Genomic DNA, 15974 nt, shown 5'->3' with positions numbered 1-15974 from the left:
AAGTTCTTTGTAGGTAGTAAGGAAGTACGTAAAGATTTTAGAGTGGGAGAATCAGAGTTAGGTTTATCTTCTAACAGTGAATTGGGAAGCTGATAAAACAGTCCAGATTAAAGATAACAAAGAACCTTAGTTGAGACAGTTGAGTGACTGAGGTATCTTTAAAGGGTGGAATCGTGTTTGCTTTGAGACAATAATAACTGTTGTACTTCTTGCAAAAATGTATTCAAGGTCGGAATTCTAGGGTGCTTCAATGGAAGACTTTTCCTTATTTAACTTTTCTTTGAAATTTAAATTGACATTCTCAATATTTACATCTGTTTTTCTTTTTGCCATGCTTTCCCTTTATTTCTTTACTGCTGGTAAGTTACGAATTTTTTGTTTTATGAATGCAGCAGTTTGATATAATTGAAATGTTAATTTTTAAACATCTTTTGAGGTTTGGTCTGTTTTGAGTTAGTGAAAGGCCTTAATGCTGTCCAGTTTACTATATCATATAATTTGAAAAAGGGAAGTCAAGTTGTATCTTGTCCATTTTAGTAGGAGAAATGCTTTATAATACTTGATATTACTCTGTGCATGGATTTGGGTAATTGCTATTTTTTTTTTAAGAAGAAAAGATACAAACAAAAATACCTCCTGCTTATGAAAATAAAAACGTTATTTGATTATGATAAATCTTAAAAATAGCAATTACCCAAATCCACGCACAGAATAATATCAAGTATTATAAATCATTTCTCTTCCTAAAAAAAGACTTGCTTTTAATTTAAATTTAGCTGCAAGAAATGTAAGTTAAATAATCCATTATCTTTCTGCAGTTCTTTTTTTTCCCCTAGAGTTTTTTTTCCCCCTTTTGTCTTGTCCCATTTTGGCGTTGTCTCATATTCCAACTGTGTATTAATTTGTACAAGCCTTGCTCTCTCTGCATGGTATTAGTGTTTTTAGCTTGCTTTATGTTGATGACTTCTTACATGTGTTAAAATTGACAACTCTGTTTAATAGTAAATAATTCAAATAAAATTAAATGTTGCTTTTTGTGCAGCATGATTAGAAAGCTCTTCAAACTTTCCTTTTATCTGTAATTTTAGTTTGTGAAACATGTACAACATAGAATATTTGTTTTTCTTTTTGTTTCTGTTTATATAGAAGTGGTACCCCATCCCCTAAACGGACATCTGTAGGCTCCAGGCCACCAGCAGTAAGAGGCAGCAGAGATCGTTTTACGGGGGAATCGTACACAGTGTTGGGTAGGATAAACATAATAATTCTTCATTATCTCAGATTAAAAGCATCACAGTCACATGGGTGGACTTTCTACTCAGGGGTGGTGTGGCTGCCTGTGTATTGAATGAATATTTGCCAAAATTTCTACCCCTGGAAGCCTAGTTGCTTTGGTAGGTTTTCAAATTATCTTTTTATTGATATGTTTTAAATTCTACTTCAGTTTATGTAGTACTCCACATTTATAACTCTTAAGGGGATAATAAGGAAGAAAAGTTCTGAAGCCTTTTATATTCGGAGAAGTTAGTAAACATACAAGTCATTATAGCAGATACTCTGCATTTAGTGTCTGTGTAACATGATTATTCTCCTGAATCAGACTTTTTGGTGCCATTTTGTGGGGTCAAATATAGGTAAAACTCTGTAAGTCATAAGAAAGAGGTAAGAGTTAAATTTACCTTCTAATCTTTTGTAGGAGACACAGCTATTGAAAGTGGACAACATTATTGGGAGGTCAAGGCCCAGAAGGATTGTAAATCCTACAGTGTGGGAGTAGCGTACAAGACTTTGGGGAAATTTGACCAGTTGGGAAAGACAAACACTAGTTGGTGTATCCATGTGAACAACTGGCTACAGAACACATTTGCAGCAAAGCATAATAATAAAGTCAAAGCCTTGGATGTTGCTGTTCCTGAAAGAATAGGTGTATTTTGTGATTTTGATGGGGGTAAGTTTGCTGATTTTCTCCTAAGTCATTTCATCATCATTGTTTGTATTTCATTACTCTGCATTGTGCTTAGTTGCTCAGTCATGTCTGACTCTTTACGGCCCCATGGACTGTAGCTTGACAGACACCTCTGTCCATGGGATTCTCCAGGCAATGGGTTGCCATGCCCTCCTCCAGGGGATCTTTGCAACCCAGGGATTGAGCCCAGGTCTCCCACATTGTAGGTGGATTCTTTACTGTCTGAGCCACCAGAGAAGCCCATGCTTTCCTATAGTAATAATCTGTACGGAATTTCCACTAGTATTGTGGTAAGGATGTTTTGACCTACTAGGATTTGATCACAAACGTAACTTCAGGTCTGTAGTTGACTGAAAGGGTATGTGATGTCTGCTTGCAGGCCTACAAAAGCTCTCATCTATAATATACTGTCAGTCTGAAAAAAAGATGTCGCTAATTTTAGTCATGAGCATTAAAATGTTTTAGGCCTATTTTAATTCCTTCCTTACCTTGTTTTGTTAACTGTTAAGAGTGGTAGGGTCAGATTTTTTTGAGTCAAAATAGACCTTAGAAATTACCCAATCCTTTTGCCACATAGTATGATTTCCTTATTACATTATCTCTGTGAGTAGTTGCCACTCCTATGCTTGAACATTTCTTTGTGAAGCTAATGGTCTTAGAAGGCAGCCTGTTTCACTGTAGGATAACATTTGATTAGAAGGTTTTTCTTAAGTCAATTCGTTTTGTCTCTCAATAACTTCTGAGACTCTTGCTGTTAAGTCTTGTCATTTGAAGAAACACAGAATTATGTTCCCTAATTTATATTTACATTATAATCATTATTTGTTTAAAAACTAACATTGCTTCTCTTTCCCTGTTTTTCCAGACTGTACATTCTCTGTAACATTAGCTGTTCCTTTTAATTTAATTTTTCCAAACCTTTATTATCACCTGTGGTTGTATACTATGTCTATATATATTTTAAAGATTGATTCTCAAAGTAGAACACACAACTTCGGACCACCGTAGATTAGTGATTTGGCAGCATGATTTCTAGTAATATGACTTCACAGCATTGTAGATCAGTATTGAGCTGGTAGCCACCTAATCCACTAGATCTTTTTTCCATTGAGTTCTGGCAGATTATCTTTTCCCTCTGATGTTAGGCAGTGTAGAGGTGTTTCTTTGCTGTTTGTAACTCAAATGAAGAACACTGATTTGTCCTTAAGTTTCATCTTAATAGATTTTGCCAATCTTCCCTCCTCTTAAGAGCATCTAAAAATTAACTTGGTGTTTATCTTTAAGCTTTTTCAGTTAGGTATTTGATAAGTATCTTGTCTACTGTCATCTAAATATAAAACTTTTGTAGATGAAGTAGGGAACAAAAGTAATTCCCTAAATGCCTCACTCCAAGTTGACACTTAAAGCTAATAAAACCAAGTTTTATGATTTTAAGTAATGTTATGTCCAAAGAGTTCCATGAAGTATCAACCTAGTTATTCAAAAAGGAAAAAAATTGACTTTGGATTGATTTCTTTTTAGTGATGACATGTCAGTTTTGCTGTATTTTTAAAAATTTACTCACTTAGACTCATAAATAATTTTCCTCAGGATAAATAGTAAATTTATTGGCATATCAATATATTTTTTCTTTTTAAACTACAAGATAGCATTTGCTTATCTTCTTCTGTCTCTTTTCCCATACTTTGTGATTCCTTAAATATAAGTATAATTAAAGATACTTAAAGATTAAGTATAATTAAAGATTCCTTAAGGATAGTGAAAGTGAAAAGTGAAAGTGAAGTCACTCAGTCGTGTCCAACTCTTTGCGACCTATGGACTGTAGCCCACTAAGCTCCTCCGTCCATGGGATTCTCCAGGCAAGAATACTGGAGTGGGTTGCCATTTCCTTCTCCAGGGGATCTTCCTGACCCAGGGATTGAACCCAGGTCTCTCACATTGTAGGCAGATGCTTTAACCTCTGTACCACCAGGGAAGCCCCATAGGATAGGATAGGAAGGATAGTGAGAAGTGTAATTGTTAACCTAAAGCATAGGATATAGAAAAAAATTGTAATGTAGGATGGGATCAGATTCTGAGGGCCTTGAAAAATAATAATAAGCTAGTCTTTTTTTGGTAGTTGAAGAAGGATTTCTGTTTATTTTAGAAAACTGTAGTTATATGATGGTAATATAGTTTTAGACATATTAGAGAATAAATGGTTAAATGTGGAAGAGGTTGCAAAATACTGAGAGAGGAAGACTTTTCAAGGTGGTCTTTAAGTAATACAGACAGGACCATGTCTGTTTCGTTAAGTATTATGTCCTTATTGCTTGGCAAGTGCTTTACACCAGTTCAGTTCAGTTCAGCCACTCAGTCGTGTCTTGACTCTTTGCAACCCCATGAACTGCAGCACACCAGGCATCCCTGTCCATCACCAACTCCTGAAGCTTACTCAAACCCATGTCCGTCGAGTTGGTGATGCCATCCAACCATCTCATCCTCTATCATTCCCTTCTCCTCCTGCCTTCAATCTTTCCCAGCATCAGGGTCTTTTCAAATGAGTCAGTTCTTTGCATCAGGTGGCCAAAGTATTGGAGTTTCAGCTTCAGCATCAGTCCTTCCAATGAATATTCAGGATGGACTGGTTGAATCTCCTTGCTGTCCAAGGGACTCTCAAGAGTCTTTTCCAACACCACAGTTCAAAAGCATCAATTCTTTGGTGCTCAGCTTTCTTTATAGTCCAACTCTTACATCCATACATGACCACTGGAGAAACCATTGCTTTGACTAGATGGAACTTTGTTGGCAAAGTAATGTCTCTGCTTTTTAATATGCTTTCTAGTTTGGTCATAACTTTTTTCCAAGGAGTAAGTGTCTTTTAATTTTATGGCTGCAGTCACCATTTGCAGTGATTTTGGAGCCCCCCAAAATAAAGTCTGCCACTGTTTCCACTGTTTCCCCATCTATTTGCCATGAAATGATGGGACCAGATGCCCTGATCTTAGTTTTCTGGATGTTGAGTTTTAAGCCAACTTTTTCACTCTCCTCTTTCACTTTCATCAAGAGGCTCTTTAGTTCTTCTTCGCTTTCTTCCATAAAGATGGTGTCATCTGCATATCTGAGGTTATTGATATTTCTCCCAGCAGTCTTGATTCCAGCTTGTGCTTCATCCAGCCCAGTGTTTCTCATGATGTACTCTGCATATAAGTTAAATAAGCAGGGTGACAATATACAGCCTTGATGTACTCCTTTTCCTATTTGGAACCAGTCTGCTGTTCCATGTCCAGTTCTAACTGTTGCTTCCTGATCTGCATACAGATTTCTGAAGAGGCAGGTCAGGTGGTCTGGTATTCCCATCTCTTTCAGAATTTTTCACAGTTTGTTGCCATCCACACAGTCAAAGGCTTTGGCATAGTCAATAAAGCAGAAATAGATGTTTTTCTGGAACTCTCTTGCTTTTTCTATGATCCAGCAGATGTTGGCAATTTGATCTCTGGTTCTTCTGCCTTTTCTTTACCAGCTGAGCCACAAGGAGGGTATTCTCTGCCTTTTCTGAATCCAGCTTGAACATCTGGAAGTTCACAGTTCACATACTGTTGAAGCCTGGTTGGAGAATTTTGAGCATTACTTAACTAGCGTGTAAGATGAGTGCAATTGTGCAGTAGTTTTAACATTCTTTGGCCTTGCTTTCTTTACATAGTAAACCCTTAATAAGTATTGGTTGAGTGATTAGTGGTAAGAGATGCCTGAGCAGTGGGGAATCAAAAAGAATGGATTTGATGGTGTGAAAGTAGAATTCATAGGACTTGGCTACTAAAAATATGGATTGGAGGAAGGGACGCAGAAGAACTAAAGATGACTGAGGTTCTATCCAGTGTGATCAAAAGGATGATCATGCCATCAACACAGTAGAGAGTCTAGAGGATCCTGTGGAAAGATGAGATACCAGCGGGACAGCCATGTGGCATTACTTAGCTGAAGCTAAATATTAGTTATGGCATCACAGAACGGCCACTGAATATTGCGCAGAACCGTTGAGTGTTGTTGCTCTTCTGTACGCTAACTTTGTGACCGCATATAGGTTGCTTGGCATTTGAAGTAGTTTATATAAATAGGAGACATAATGTTAGATTCTTTTCTAGTAGACATAATGTTAGTTCTTAGCTGATTTATTATGGGAACTTTATAGAGAGAAAAGATCCTAGACAAGCATCTACGTTTAGAATAGGAGGAAAAGAAAAGAAACAAAAGATATCCTCAGGATAAAGAAACAAACCAAGAGAATAGTCATGAGAGAAAAGTCTGAAGAAATGACAACAGTTGCAAGGGTGTCATCAGGTTGGACAGTTAGGTGGTCAGAAGGACAGTGATTTATTACATGATCATTGTTGAAAGACTGTCAGGAGACCTTAAAAAAGAACTAAAACTGAAGCAGTGATCATTATACCGTGATTTTAGAGATTAGGGTATGAGTATGGCTTTAAGTAATTAGAGGATAAAGTCTAATAGAGTAAACCTTAAATGGTGATAGGATTGAGTGGAAAGGCCGGTTATAGTAAAAAAAAAAAAAGGGGGGGGGAGAAATAACTGTGGTTTTTACTGGACTAAGGCACCATTTGTTAAATAATGGTAAAAAAGAGAAGTCTATAGTTGAATAATTGGATAGTACCAGATTATGGAAGCACTATGGAGATCTTAAAGACCAGGGAAAGAAAAGTGGATTTGGGCTTTTTCTTAAACATGTTTACTACCGATTTTCAAGTGAGAATTCCTAAGTCCAGTCTTCAAAGTGACAAATATTCATTTGGTTGTTACTTTTATGCATGATTATATGTTAGACTTAATTAGATGTTAATTTTTTTTTTCCAATAATAAATGTGACTTTTTTTTCTTCTTCCCTCTAGGTCAGCTTTCTTTCTATGATGCAAACTCAAAACAGTTGTTGTATTCCTTTAAGGCAAAATTTTCTCAGCCAGTACTACCTGGTTTCATGGTTAGTATCTAATTTATATTTGGTTTGGCAACTTTAAGGAGAATATCTATGCTATCTATTTGGGGAAACACAATATCTTATTTTTTTCTTATATTCCTTTTTCTTTCCCCAGTCTACCTTTCCTACGTCTGAGATTGTATGTTTTTGGTATATTTTTGGTGAAGTAAGTGTTGAGACATAAAAGTCTGCAAATCATAAGCATGTAGTTTGATCAGTGTTTTCATAGGACTGCACTCTTTTTTGTAACCAGGGTCTCGGTCAGGAAGTGGAACATTGTACCCATTTCCAGCCTCTAATGGCCTTCCTCTAAAGAGATGACTGTCTTGAGTTTTATAATACCATAAATTCATTTGCCTCCCTTTCAACTTTGTATAAATGGAATCTTATAATATCTTTTGGGCTCAGCATTCATTTGTGAGATTTATGCATGTTTTTCCACGGTGTGGTAGTTCACATAGTTTTATATGTATATGTATAGTTTTTCATTGTATGACTATATCAGGATTTATTTACACATTCTAATTTAGTTGACTACTTGAGTGCTTTCCCATTGGAGACATTTACAAATAGAACTTCTATAAATATTCTTGTTAATGTCATGCTTTGCCCAGCTCAAGGTCACAGAGATATTTTCTTTTGTTTTTTTCTTGTAACTTTATAATTAAAAAGTTTTACATTTAGGTCTTGATCCATTTTGAGTTAATTTTTATATGTGATACAGAGTATAGTTTAAGATCTGTATCTGTTTTTTGCATATGGATATCCACGCGTTCCAGTGCCACTTTCCGAAAAAGACTAACCTTTCTCCATTGATCTGCTCTTCCACTTTTGTGCTAGATATTTTGAGTAAATATTTCTGTAAATCACTTAATTTTCAATAAAATAATATGATAGTTTCATAATCAGAGTAGCATTTGTATTTCTAAAATTTATTTTTTACTGAAATACAGTTGATTTACAATGTTGTATTAATTTCTTCTGTACAACACAGTGACTCAGGTGTACACACACATACTTCTTTTTTCCTTGACTAAGCTGTCTGCAGGATCTTAGTTCCCTGACCAGGGGTTGCATCTGAGCTCTGGCAGTGAAAGCGCTGAGTCCTAACCACTGGATCGCCAGGGAATTCCTCTATACACTCTTTTTTATATTCTTTTCCATTATGGTTATCCGAGGATATTGGATATAGTTCCCTGTTTATACTCTAGGATCTTGTTTTGTATCTGTTCTCTGTGTAATAGTTTGTTAACCCCAGACTCCCAGTCTACCCCTTCCCTAACCACATCCCCCTTGGCAGCCATGAGTCTATTCTATCTGTGGCTCTGTTTCTGTTCCATAGATAGGTTCATTTGTACCACATTTTCTTGTATTTTAAGAGTTATCATTACTGAACCTTAAAGTTTAAGAATTTTGGAATGTTAATTATATAGCCACGTGTTTCACAGTCTGCAGATTCTTTGTAACTATACTATGGTTACTGAGTAAATATTGAATACTTAGGATATAGTTGAAGGTGGGAATACATAAAAAATTTCTAGAATCTCCCTTGCTTTAATTTAAGCTTGTCTGCTACATACATGGCAGTTGATGATAGTTTAAATGATTCATATTTTCACATTTTAATTCTCTTGACTCTATTCCATATCAGTTATTTACTTTACTGAATGATAGCTGCTTTGTTCAACACAAGTGAAGCAGTTTTATCTTTCACAAGCTCATTCACATTTATGATAATAGAATATGGCAAGTATATTTGGATATTGCCATTTGTGTTTTTCTCAGATTATCTTTGAGAATTATAAAAGGGTTCTTATTGTTAACAAGTTAGGGAAGAAGCTAATGGGATTACTCTGTTAACAGAGGGGTGTTAGATTCCTATAGTTTCAGGCCACAACCCATTGTCAAAATCCAAGGCAGTAATTGGGATGAAAAAGATGAGTCTTTGTGTACTTCTCTTGGTTGTGAACTTTAGTATCAGTAATGATGGTATCTTTTGACTAAATTAATCCAGTTTAGTCTCTGAATTTCTACGGCCCTATTTCCCTCCTGTGTGTAGCTCCAGTGAGTTCTGCTGTCATAAGACTTCCTTTGGCCAATATGGTTCTAAAAGACCCCTGAGTTAGCCTTTCTACTTCCCCTCAGTTCACATATGAAGGTTTTCCATTTGGAATTTGATGATGTTCACTTGTGTTCACTTATTTTTGCCTTTTAGATGGAAAAATGTCAGGATCCCTTAAGTCTTCACTTGGTTTGAAGTCTGATTGCAGCTTTGTTTCTGTCCTCTCTTAGGTTTGGTGTGGTGGACTTTCTTTGAGTACTGGGATGCAGGTTCCAAGTGCTGTGAGGACTCTTCAGAAAAGTGAAAATGGAATGACTGGCTCCACTAGCAGCTTAAACAATATTACTCAGTAATGCCTACTCAGAATATGTTTATCTTCCTTCCCCCACTCCTTTTTGATTGGGTGGCCTTTTCCGTGCAGTTACTAATCGCAGCAGTTTACAAGTGGTGGAAGTCAGGTTTGCTACCTTCTGCTCTAAGGTCTGGAATCTGTTTGCATCCGGCACCTCGTAGGAAGCATTCACAGGCGCCTGCTGTGGGGTATCAGAGAAGCAAGTAGACATCTAGCAAGAAACTGATGTTTTGAAGAGTAAATGGGAAAAAAAAGGCAGTGTTTAAGTAGTTACATAGAAACTCATTTTTGTGTGTGTTGGATTACTCTGACTATTCTAAAATGTTTAGTTATATATGGTAGCCCTAGGACCTGAGGGAAAAGCATTTATATCTTTCCTCTATACGTTCCTTTTTTTTTAATGTCATCATTACCTATTATTTCTTACACTGAAGCTTTAAAACTGTACAGTCTTCCATGGTTTTCTAAAAACTGAAAAAATTGATTGGGCATGCTAGAAAGGTTTTCTCAGTAGTTTATTTTTCCCCTTTTATAAATAAGTTGAGGTTTGCTAAATGATTGTCTTTTATTTTTCAACTAGATTGTATATCATTTTCTTCTTTCCAAATATTGTGACATTTCTCTCACAGTTTATAACTCAAAACAGAGAGTGGACAGGAAGTGTTTCTAGATATAATAGCTTTAAATTGCCCAAATTTCAGTTTTTTACCTGCTGCAAAGGGATATTCTTTATACATTACCTTGTTTAATTAGACTTCTTTCCATTATTTTGAATGATGGGTAAGATTTTTTAAAGCTTTATATTTTCTGATTTTTTTTTGTCTAGTTTAATAGAAACTTTAATAGTTTTGATAAAATTCCCACTTGAATTTGGTGTAATAACTGGTAACAATTATGCTTATTTTTAACATTTTTAGTAAGGTAAAAGATCATTAAAGCTATATAGAAAGTAGAAAAAGCTACCTATTCAAGTTTTATCTATAAGGAATAGGTTATAAAGGGAGGTGCCTAAAACTATCCTTTACTGAAGTCATCTATATCTGCTTTTTAATAAGATGGAATGGTTAAAAACAAAGAGTTTTGAAAAAACTATGTATCTCTGACTTATTTGGCACATGAATTTTTCAGACATACCTATTCAGAGGTTATTTTTTTCTCAGTCTTTTTGCTACTTAATTTGCTTTCTAAAGGATCATAATTCTTCAAAAAAAAAAAATTAACATAGAGTGATCTTTACCATATGTAAGGAAGATGTGTTAAACCATGAGTAACACCCATGATTATTGAGCAAAGCATTTATATTTTTTAAGTTGATTAAAATTTGTAACAAGTTCTTTGAGCCAAATTGAAAGTTGTCATTACAGTATTTAAGAATTCCTTGAGCATTTTCAAGAGGTCTGGGTTTGTATATTCCTTAATTTTTGAAGCTGACTTTTTCATTACTTTCTCATATTGACTTTCTTCCATTCATATTTTAAGTATATTGTCTTATGATACCTTTCTCCCTAGAAGTGACCATTGCTGTGTACATTTTAGTTACTTTAGTTACTATGTGAAAGACTTGTGGGATAGGAACAGCTCAGTCTCTCTTAAAGTTTATTGTTTACTGATGGGATATTTTGTTCTTTGTAAAACAAATCTAATGAGGAATTTTATTCAAACTGGGTATTCATTTTTCCAGAGGAGAGTCATATCTATACCGTTGTCTGATAACATATTTTAAAAAGCATAAGGCTCAGTAGATATTGTTTTGATTCTCCAAATAAATATAATTTTGATTTTTGTTTTTCCTAGAGATTTTGAAAGAATTACTGGATGTCCTGTTCTCTGCAGCAGGGTTATTGCAGGACCTAAGGAAACAGGAAGTTATAATTCTCTCTCATAAAGTTAAACCTGAAAGCAGTAAGTTAGTGGTGGAGCTGCTTTATGTGAATAGTCATGTATATTTTAACAAAATTGACACTGAAAAAGCCAGAGGTTCTTGTATAAAAACTTTTACTATTATGTCTGTATAATTATATCCTGTTTTTAATTTTAAGTGCCTTCTTCCTCTTAAGCATGCTCTCAGTCCATGCCCCATGCATTGTCAACTGATACTTAAACCAGAGACCATTATGTAATACTGGTGAGGAGTTCTATTGCAGGGGCATGAGGAAAGGAAAATACTAGTCAGGGGCTGGAGGAGTGCATATGATTCTTGTGTGTGCTCATCCCATCATTTGAAACCCTTCATATAAAATATTCTAGTATCATTTGGAAAAATGCATTTGAAGTAATACTTTCATACTTCAGAATAAGAATCTGGGGTTTCCCTCTTACTATGCTTCTTCTCCCCAAAAAAACAAAAACAAAATGTGTGGACTTTTAGGTTAATTCATTTACGATTATTTGTGTTAAGTTAAATTGGAGGAAGTGTGTCATTCTCATTTTCAAACTAGAAAATAATAACTATAGTGCCTGTTTACATAGTCTCAAATTAAGGTAACTGTTAACTTGACACAATATATACATTCTCATTAACATTGGAATTAAAAAATATTGAGATTTTTTGCTCAATTGAAGACATGAAAAATTGGTATACTCTTTAAAATATTTTTTTTTTACTCTGTTTTGACAGGTCAAACATGATTGCTTTCTACAAAAGAAATGCATGAGAGGTTGATGGTAGTGGATATACCACAGGTGTAAAAAATTATGTTTTATAAAAATATACACTTAGTATTGCCTTTCTCTTTTAGCAGTTGAATCTCAAACCAGTTGTAGTAAACTGGATAAAAAATGAAGGAGTTGCCTTAAGCACTTTAGAAAAAAGAATTTTTTTACATTTCGTTTTGACTCTTTGGACTGACTGTCACATACATCTTTAACTTTTCGTAAATATGTACATACCAAATATTTACTAAGTGCACATAGAAATTTAATATACAGTAATTCTTTGAATGTTCCAGGTGTAGGTAGACAATTTGAAAGTATTAAAGGTGTGCCTGTCTGTACAGGGGTTTAACTGATGGAATCTGTACTATTTTGACAAACCATGAACTGCTGCTGTACAGCTAGACTTCACCGAATTTGTTCTGCAATCATTTTCCCCCATATTGTCATCTGACGAGACATACTGGCTTGGTTTTATTTGCTTACTTATGAAATTAAAGTATGCGCAGTATTATGTATAATTTGAATTTTTGTGCTGATCTTCAGTGATATAAAGAAGAAAAATGATTTAGTTGGGCTAAGATACTCTTATTTCATGACTTACCCAGAATGATTAGTTTTCCTACATATACTTTAAATCACATAAAATTATTAAGTTATTTAGTGTCTTTTGGAAACATATGGGGAAAATTGGAAAAGGATATATATGAAAAATGATCATTTCAAAGTATTCATTAGAAGGGATAGTGTAGACTTCCATAAAATATGTGAATCTGAGCTAAACAGACTAAGGACTGTATTTAAAAATCATCATGATAATTCTTTTGGAGAAAACTCCATATTTGTAAGATCAGTATTCATTCGTTAATTTGTGTAACAAATATTTAAGTCTGGGATGGCAGTCATACTTTCTGTTCAGATTTCCTAACTTTGTGAAGTTTGATTTTCTGTGCGTACAGTGCTTTTGCTGCTTTTGAGAGGTATGACAAAGTTTGCATCTTAAAAACAATGTTTTTGCTAATCAGTCAGAAATTTTAAAAAGTAAATGTTAAGAGTTTATAAAAAATTATAATTAACTGCATGTAAAATGGTTCACCTGTATGTAGTCATGTAAGATGTTTCTAAAAAGTTTCTTCCTTGATTTTATTTTTACACTGAATATATTATTTTAGGGAAGTGAATGGTCAGCATAAATAACCATAAAGTTATTTGTTATTTTAAATTTATATTTCATAATGCCAGTGGTGGAGCATTTATAAGTGATCATGAATTTTCCTTAATCATTGCAGAAAGATTACCTCGTAGTTAGTATAGTTTTAGTTTTATGTATATCTTACAGTATTCATATTATGCAAATACTTGTGATCCCGATGTCACATATGATAGCTTTGTTACCTGGAATATTTGATTAATGTAAATAAGCTTTTTGAGTAATTTGGAGGTTAACTGGATCACACATGGTATATGTTTTTGTTGAAGATATATTGTTGGGTATGCCATATAAAGGTTAGTATTCACTTATAAAATAAATATCAGAGATTACTATAGTACTTTTCTCCTCAGACTACTCACATTCAAGTTAAAACAGTATTTGTTATTTCTGAGTCAGTATAAGGTACTGACTTTTGATTTGTAATCATTTGAGCTGTGTTAGTTTAAATTGGTATATTTTCTTAACGGTACCCAATCAATATATGTTGGTTCTTGGGGATGAACATGCAGAGGATTTCACATTATGTAGGACAGCCCGTAAGTTAATGTGTTTGCTTTGCCTTGGAGCTAATTAAGTTTATTGTAAGTGATTGGTAAAAGATATTTTTGTTAGTGTTAGAACATTTTGGAGAGCTTAAGGGTTATGAGAATGCTTTTTTTTTTTTTTTTTTAACATTTCCAGAATCTCTAAGATACCAAAGCATTGCATCTAATTTACCTTTTAGGGGAGACTCTTTAAAATCAAATTTATAACTAATTCATACAATAAGATATATAATAGCTAAAGTTTTGAAATGATTTGTATTAAAAACCACTAGTCTTTAAATTTTCTAGATATAACAAAAATATTCTGGCTTAATTTCTTTTAAAGTATTTAAAATTAATCACCTTAGCTCTACCATATACTATATCTATGATCTCTACATAATCACTTATCATCTTTGGGCTTCCATTGCCTTACATAAAGGCAATGTAACTTGCCTTTACAACAATATAACTTGTTCAGCCTACCTCACAGGGCTGTTGTGAGGAATAAAATGAAATGGAGTATATGAAATAGATTCAACCACAGTAAAATGCTATGTAAATGTGAAGTGTTACTTTTAGTTAATAATGGACTTAAGTGTTTGGATACCTCTAGATGCCATTTACTTTGATAAAGCATGTGCTTAAAGTGGTATCACCAGGACATGAAACCTGATTTTTTTTTTAAAGCCTGATTAAAATATCCTTTAACATTTTTAGTTTATGCATGACTTGTGGCCTTTTTGTATTTTCTCATCAAGGTGTATTCTATATCAAGACTTCTAGAACTGTAAAATTTCTCCCATAGCATTAATGTGTGTCAGAGTAGAATAGTAGCATAAATAAATGATTTAAGCTGTGTTTCCATCCAGGCATTTGCACTTTCATGACTGCCCAATGCCACTTGCAAAGACTGAATTTGGCCTAAATAATTCTTTGCAAAATACCAGCTTTGGAATGGTTCAACAGTTTGTTGTCATTGGATGGATGATATAAGGTGTATGTGACCATTTAAAACATTTGATAACTTTTGTTGCATTATCATTTTTAAAAACACAATGACACATTTCAAAACTCTGTTATCCTGGATATCATTTATCTCTCCTAACATAACTTGTTTTGCTTCAAACTGAATTAAGTGGCTTACAAATTATCTTGATCCATAGATTATTTGGTTTTTCTATCATCTGGACATGATTTTGCTATGCAGTTCTGATAATAAAAATTCTAATTCCTCAGGTTTAATGTTTAAGTTAAAGATGAACATTAATGAACTACTTACAATGTACGCAGTGCTGAAAACTAGTGTTTTATAATAAGCATTTTGCCTCATATTTTGGAAGCAAGACAAAGCTTTTAAAGTGGTTTTTGAAATTTCAAAATAGAGTATTCAAGATAGAGTAACTTGTATGTTGAAATGATTTTATGTTCTGTATAGAATAACCAAATTCTTAAAAAAGCACCTGGAATATCTCATCTAAAAATTAAACTTTTTTTTTCTTGCTTTCTTTTGCTTCAGTTCTTGCATTTTATCCACTCTTATTAAATATCTACAGTGTGCTGTTGAGCATGAGAGATAAAAAAGCCATTAGGAATTTTGCCTCCAAAGGTTTTTTTTATTTTAGAGCAGTGCTATTCAATGCAATTGTTTGCAATGACAGAACGTTCTGTAACCTGGGCTGTCCAACACAGTAAGCCACTAGCCACAGCCACCTGTTGAGCACTTTAAATGTGTATAGCTAGTTCAACTAGGGAACTAAAATTTTCATTGTAACTTAAATGTAAAGAGCCACATCTTGCTAGTATTAATACCTGCTGCTTGTACAGTGCAGCTATTGATGCTGTAACTATTATATAAACCAGGAACTTAGTTTCTGTCTTTGGAAGTTGTCACATCTTGGATTACATTTTGGTAGCTAAGACAGAATCAGAAGCTCAGATTTTTTAAATTTATATTGTAACTTGAAACCAGTTTGGGAGATAAAAGAAAACCAGTCAACGACCAGACAAGGCTGGAGCTCTTGTAACTAAGATCATTTTTACCAAGAGAAGAATGAAGAGATACTAGATAGTTTTGAGTCACAGGGAGAAGAGTATGACAAAGATACTGAGAAACCAATACCTTCATACAGAAAATGTTTTCCAAGGATGATTTTTTTGGACAAATATACAATTTATGGGTTTCATAAAGTTTTTAAATAACTAAAGATGGAGTGTGAGTGGGTGCAACGTT

General features: G+C 34.1%; 1 protein-coding gene across 10 annotated transcripts in view; it reads left to right on the top strand.

The window, feature by feature from the left end:
- Positions 1-15248, top strand: part of FSD1L (fibronectin type III and SPRY domain containing 1 like) — a 68421-nt gene extending 53173 nt beyond the window's left edge. For 3 of the 10 annotated variants that reach the window (XM_027964146.3, XM_027964145.3, XM_042242931.1), the window contains 5 exons: positions 1147-1247; positions 1697-1948; positions 6853-6941; positions 9231-9349; positions 11147-15248. In XM_027964146.3, the coding sequence (XP_027819947.2) occupies positions 1147-1247; positions 1697-1948; positions 6853-6941; positions 9231-9349; positions 11147-11237 (652 nt within the window). In that variant the 3' untranslated portion in view covers positions 11238-15248. Of the gene's footprint in view, positions 1-1146; positions 1248-1696; positions 1949-6852; positions 6942-9230 lie in introns of all 10 variants that reach the window. The other 7 variants (XM_060408986.1, XM_027964148.3, XM_027964150.3 and 4 more) reach the window with 5 other exon arrangements.
- The last annotated feature ends 726 nt before the right edge of the window (positions 15249-15974 follow it).

The sequence above is a fragment of the Ovis aries genome, chromosome 2 (genome assembly GCF_016772045.2).
Source record: "Ovis aries strain OAR_USU_Benz2616 breed Rambouillet chromosome 2, ARS-UI_Ramb_v3.0, whole genome shotgun sequence".
Classification (NCBI taxonomy): domain Eukaryota; kingdom Metazoa; phylum Chordata; class Mammalia; order Artiodactyla; family Bovidae; genus Ovis; species Ovis aries.
The sequence above is the reverse complement of the archived record's forward strand: the minus strand, read 5'-3'. Positions and strand labels throughout refer to the sequence as shown.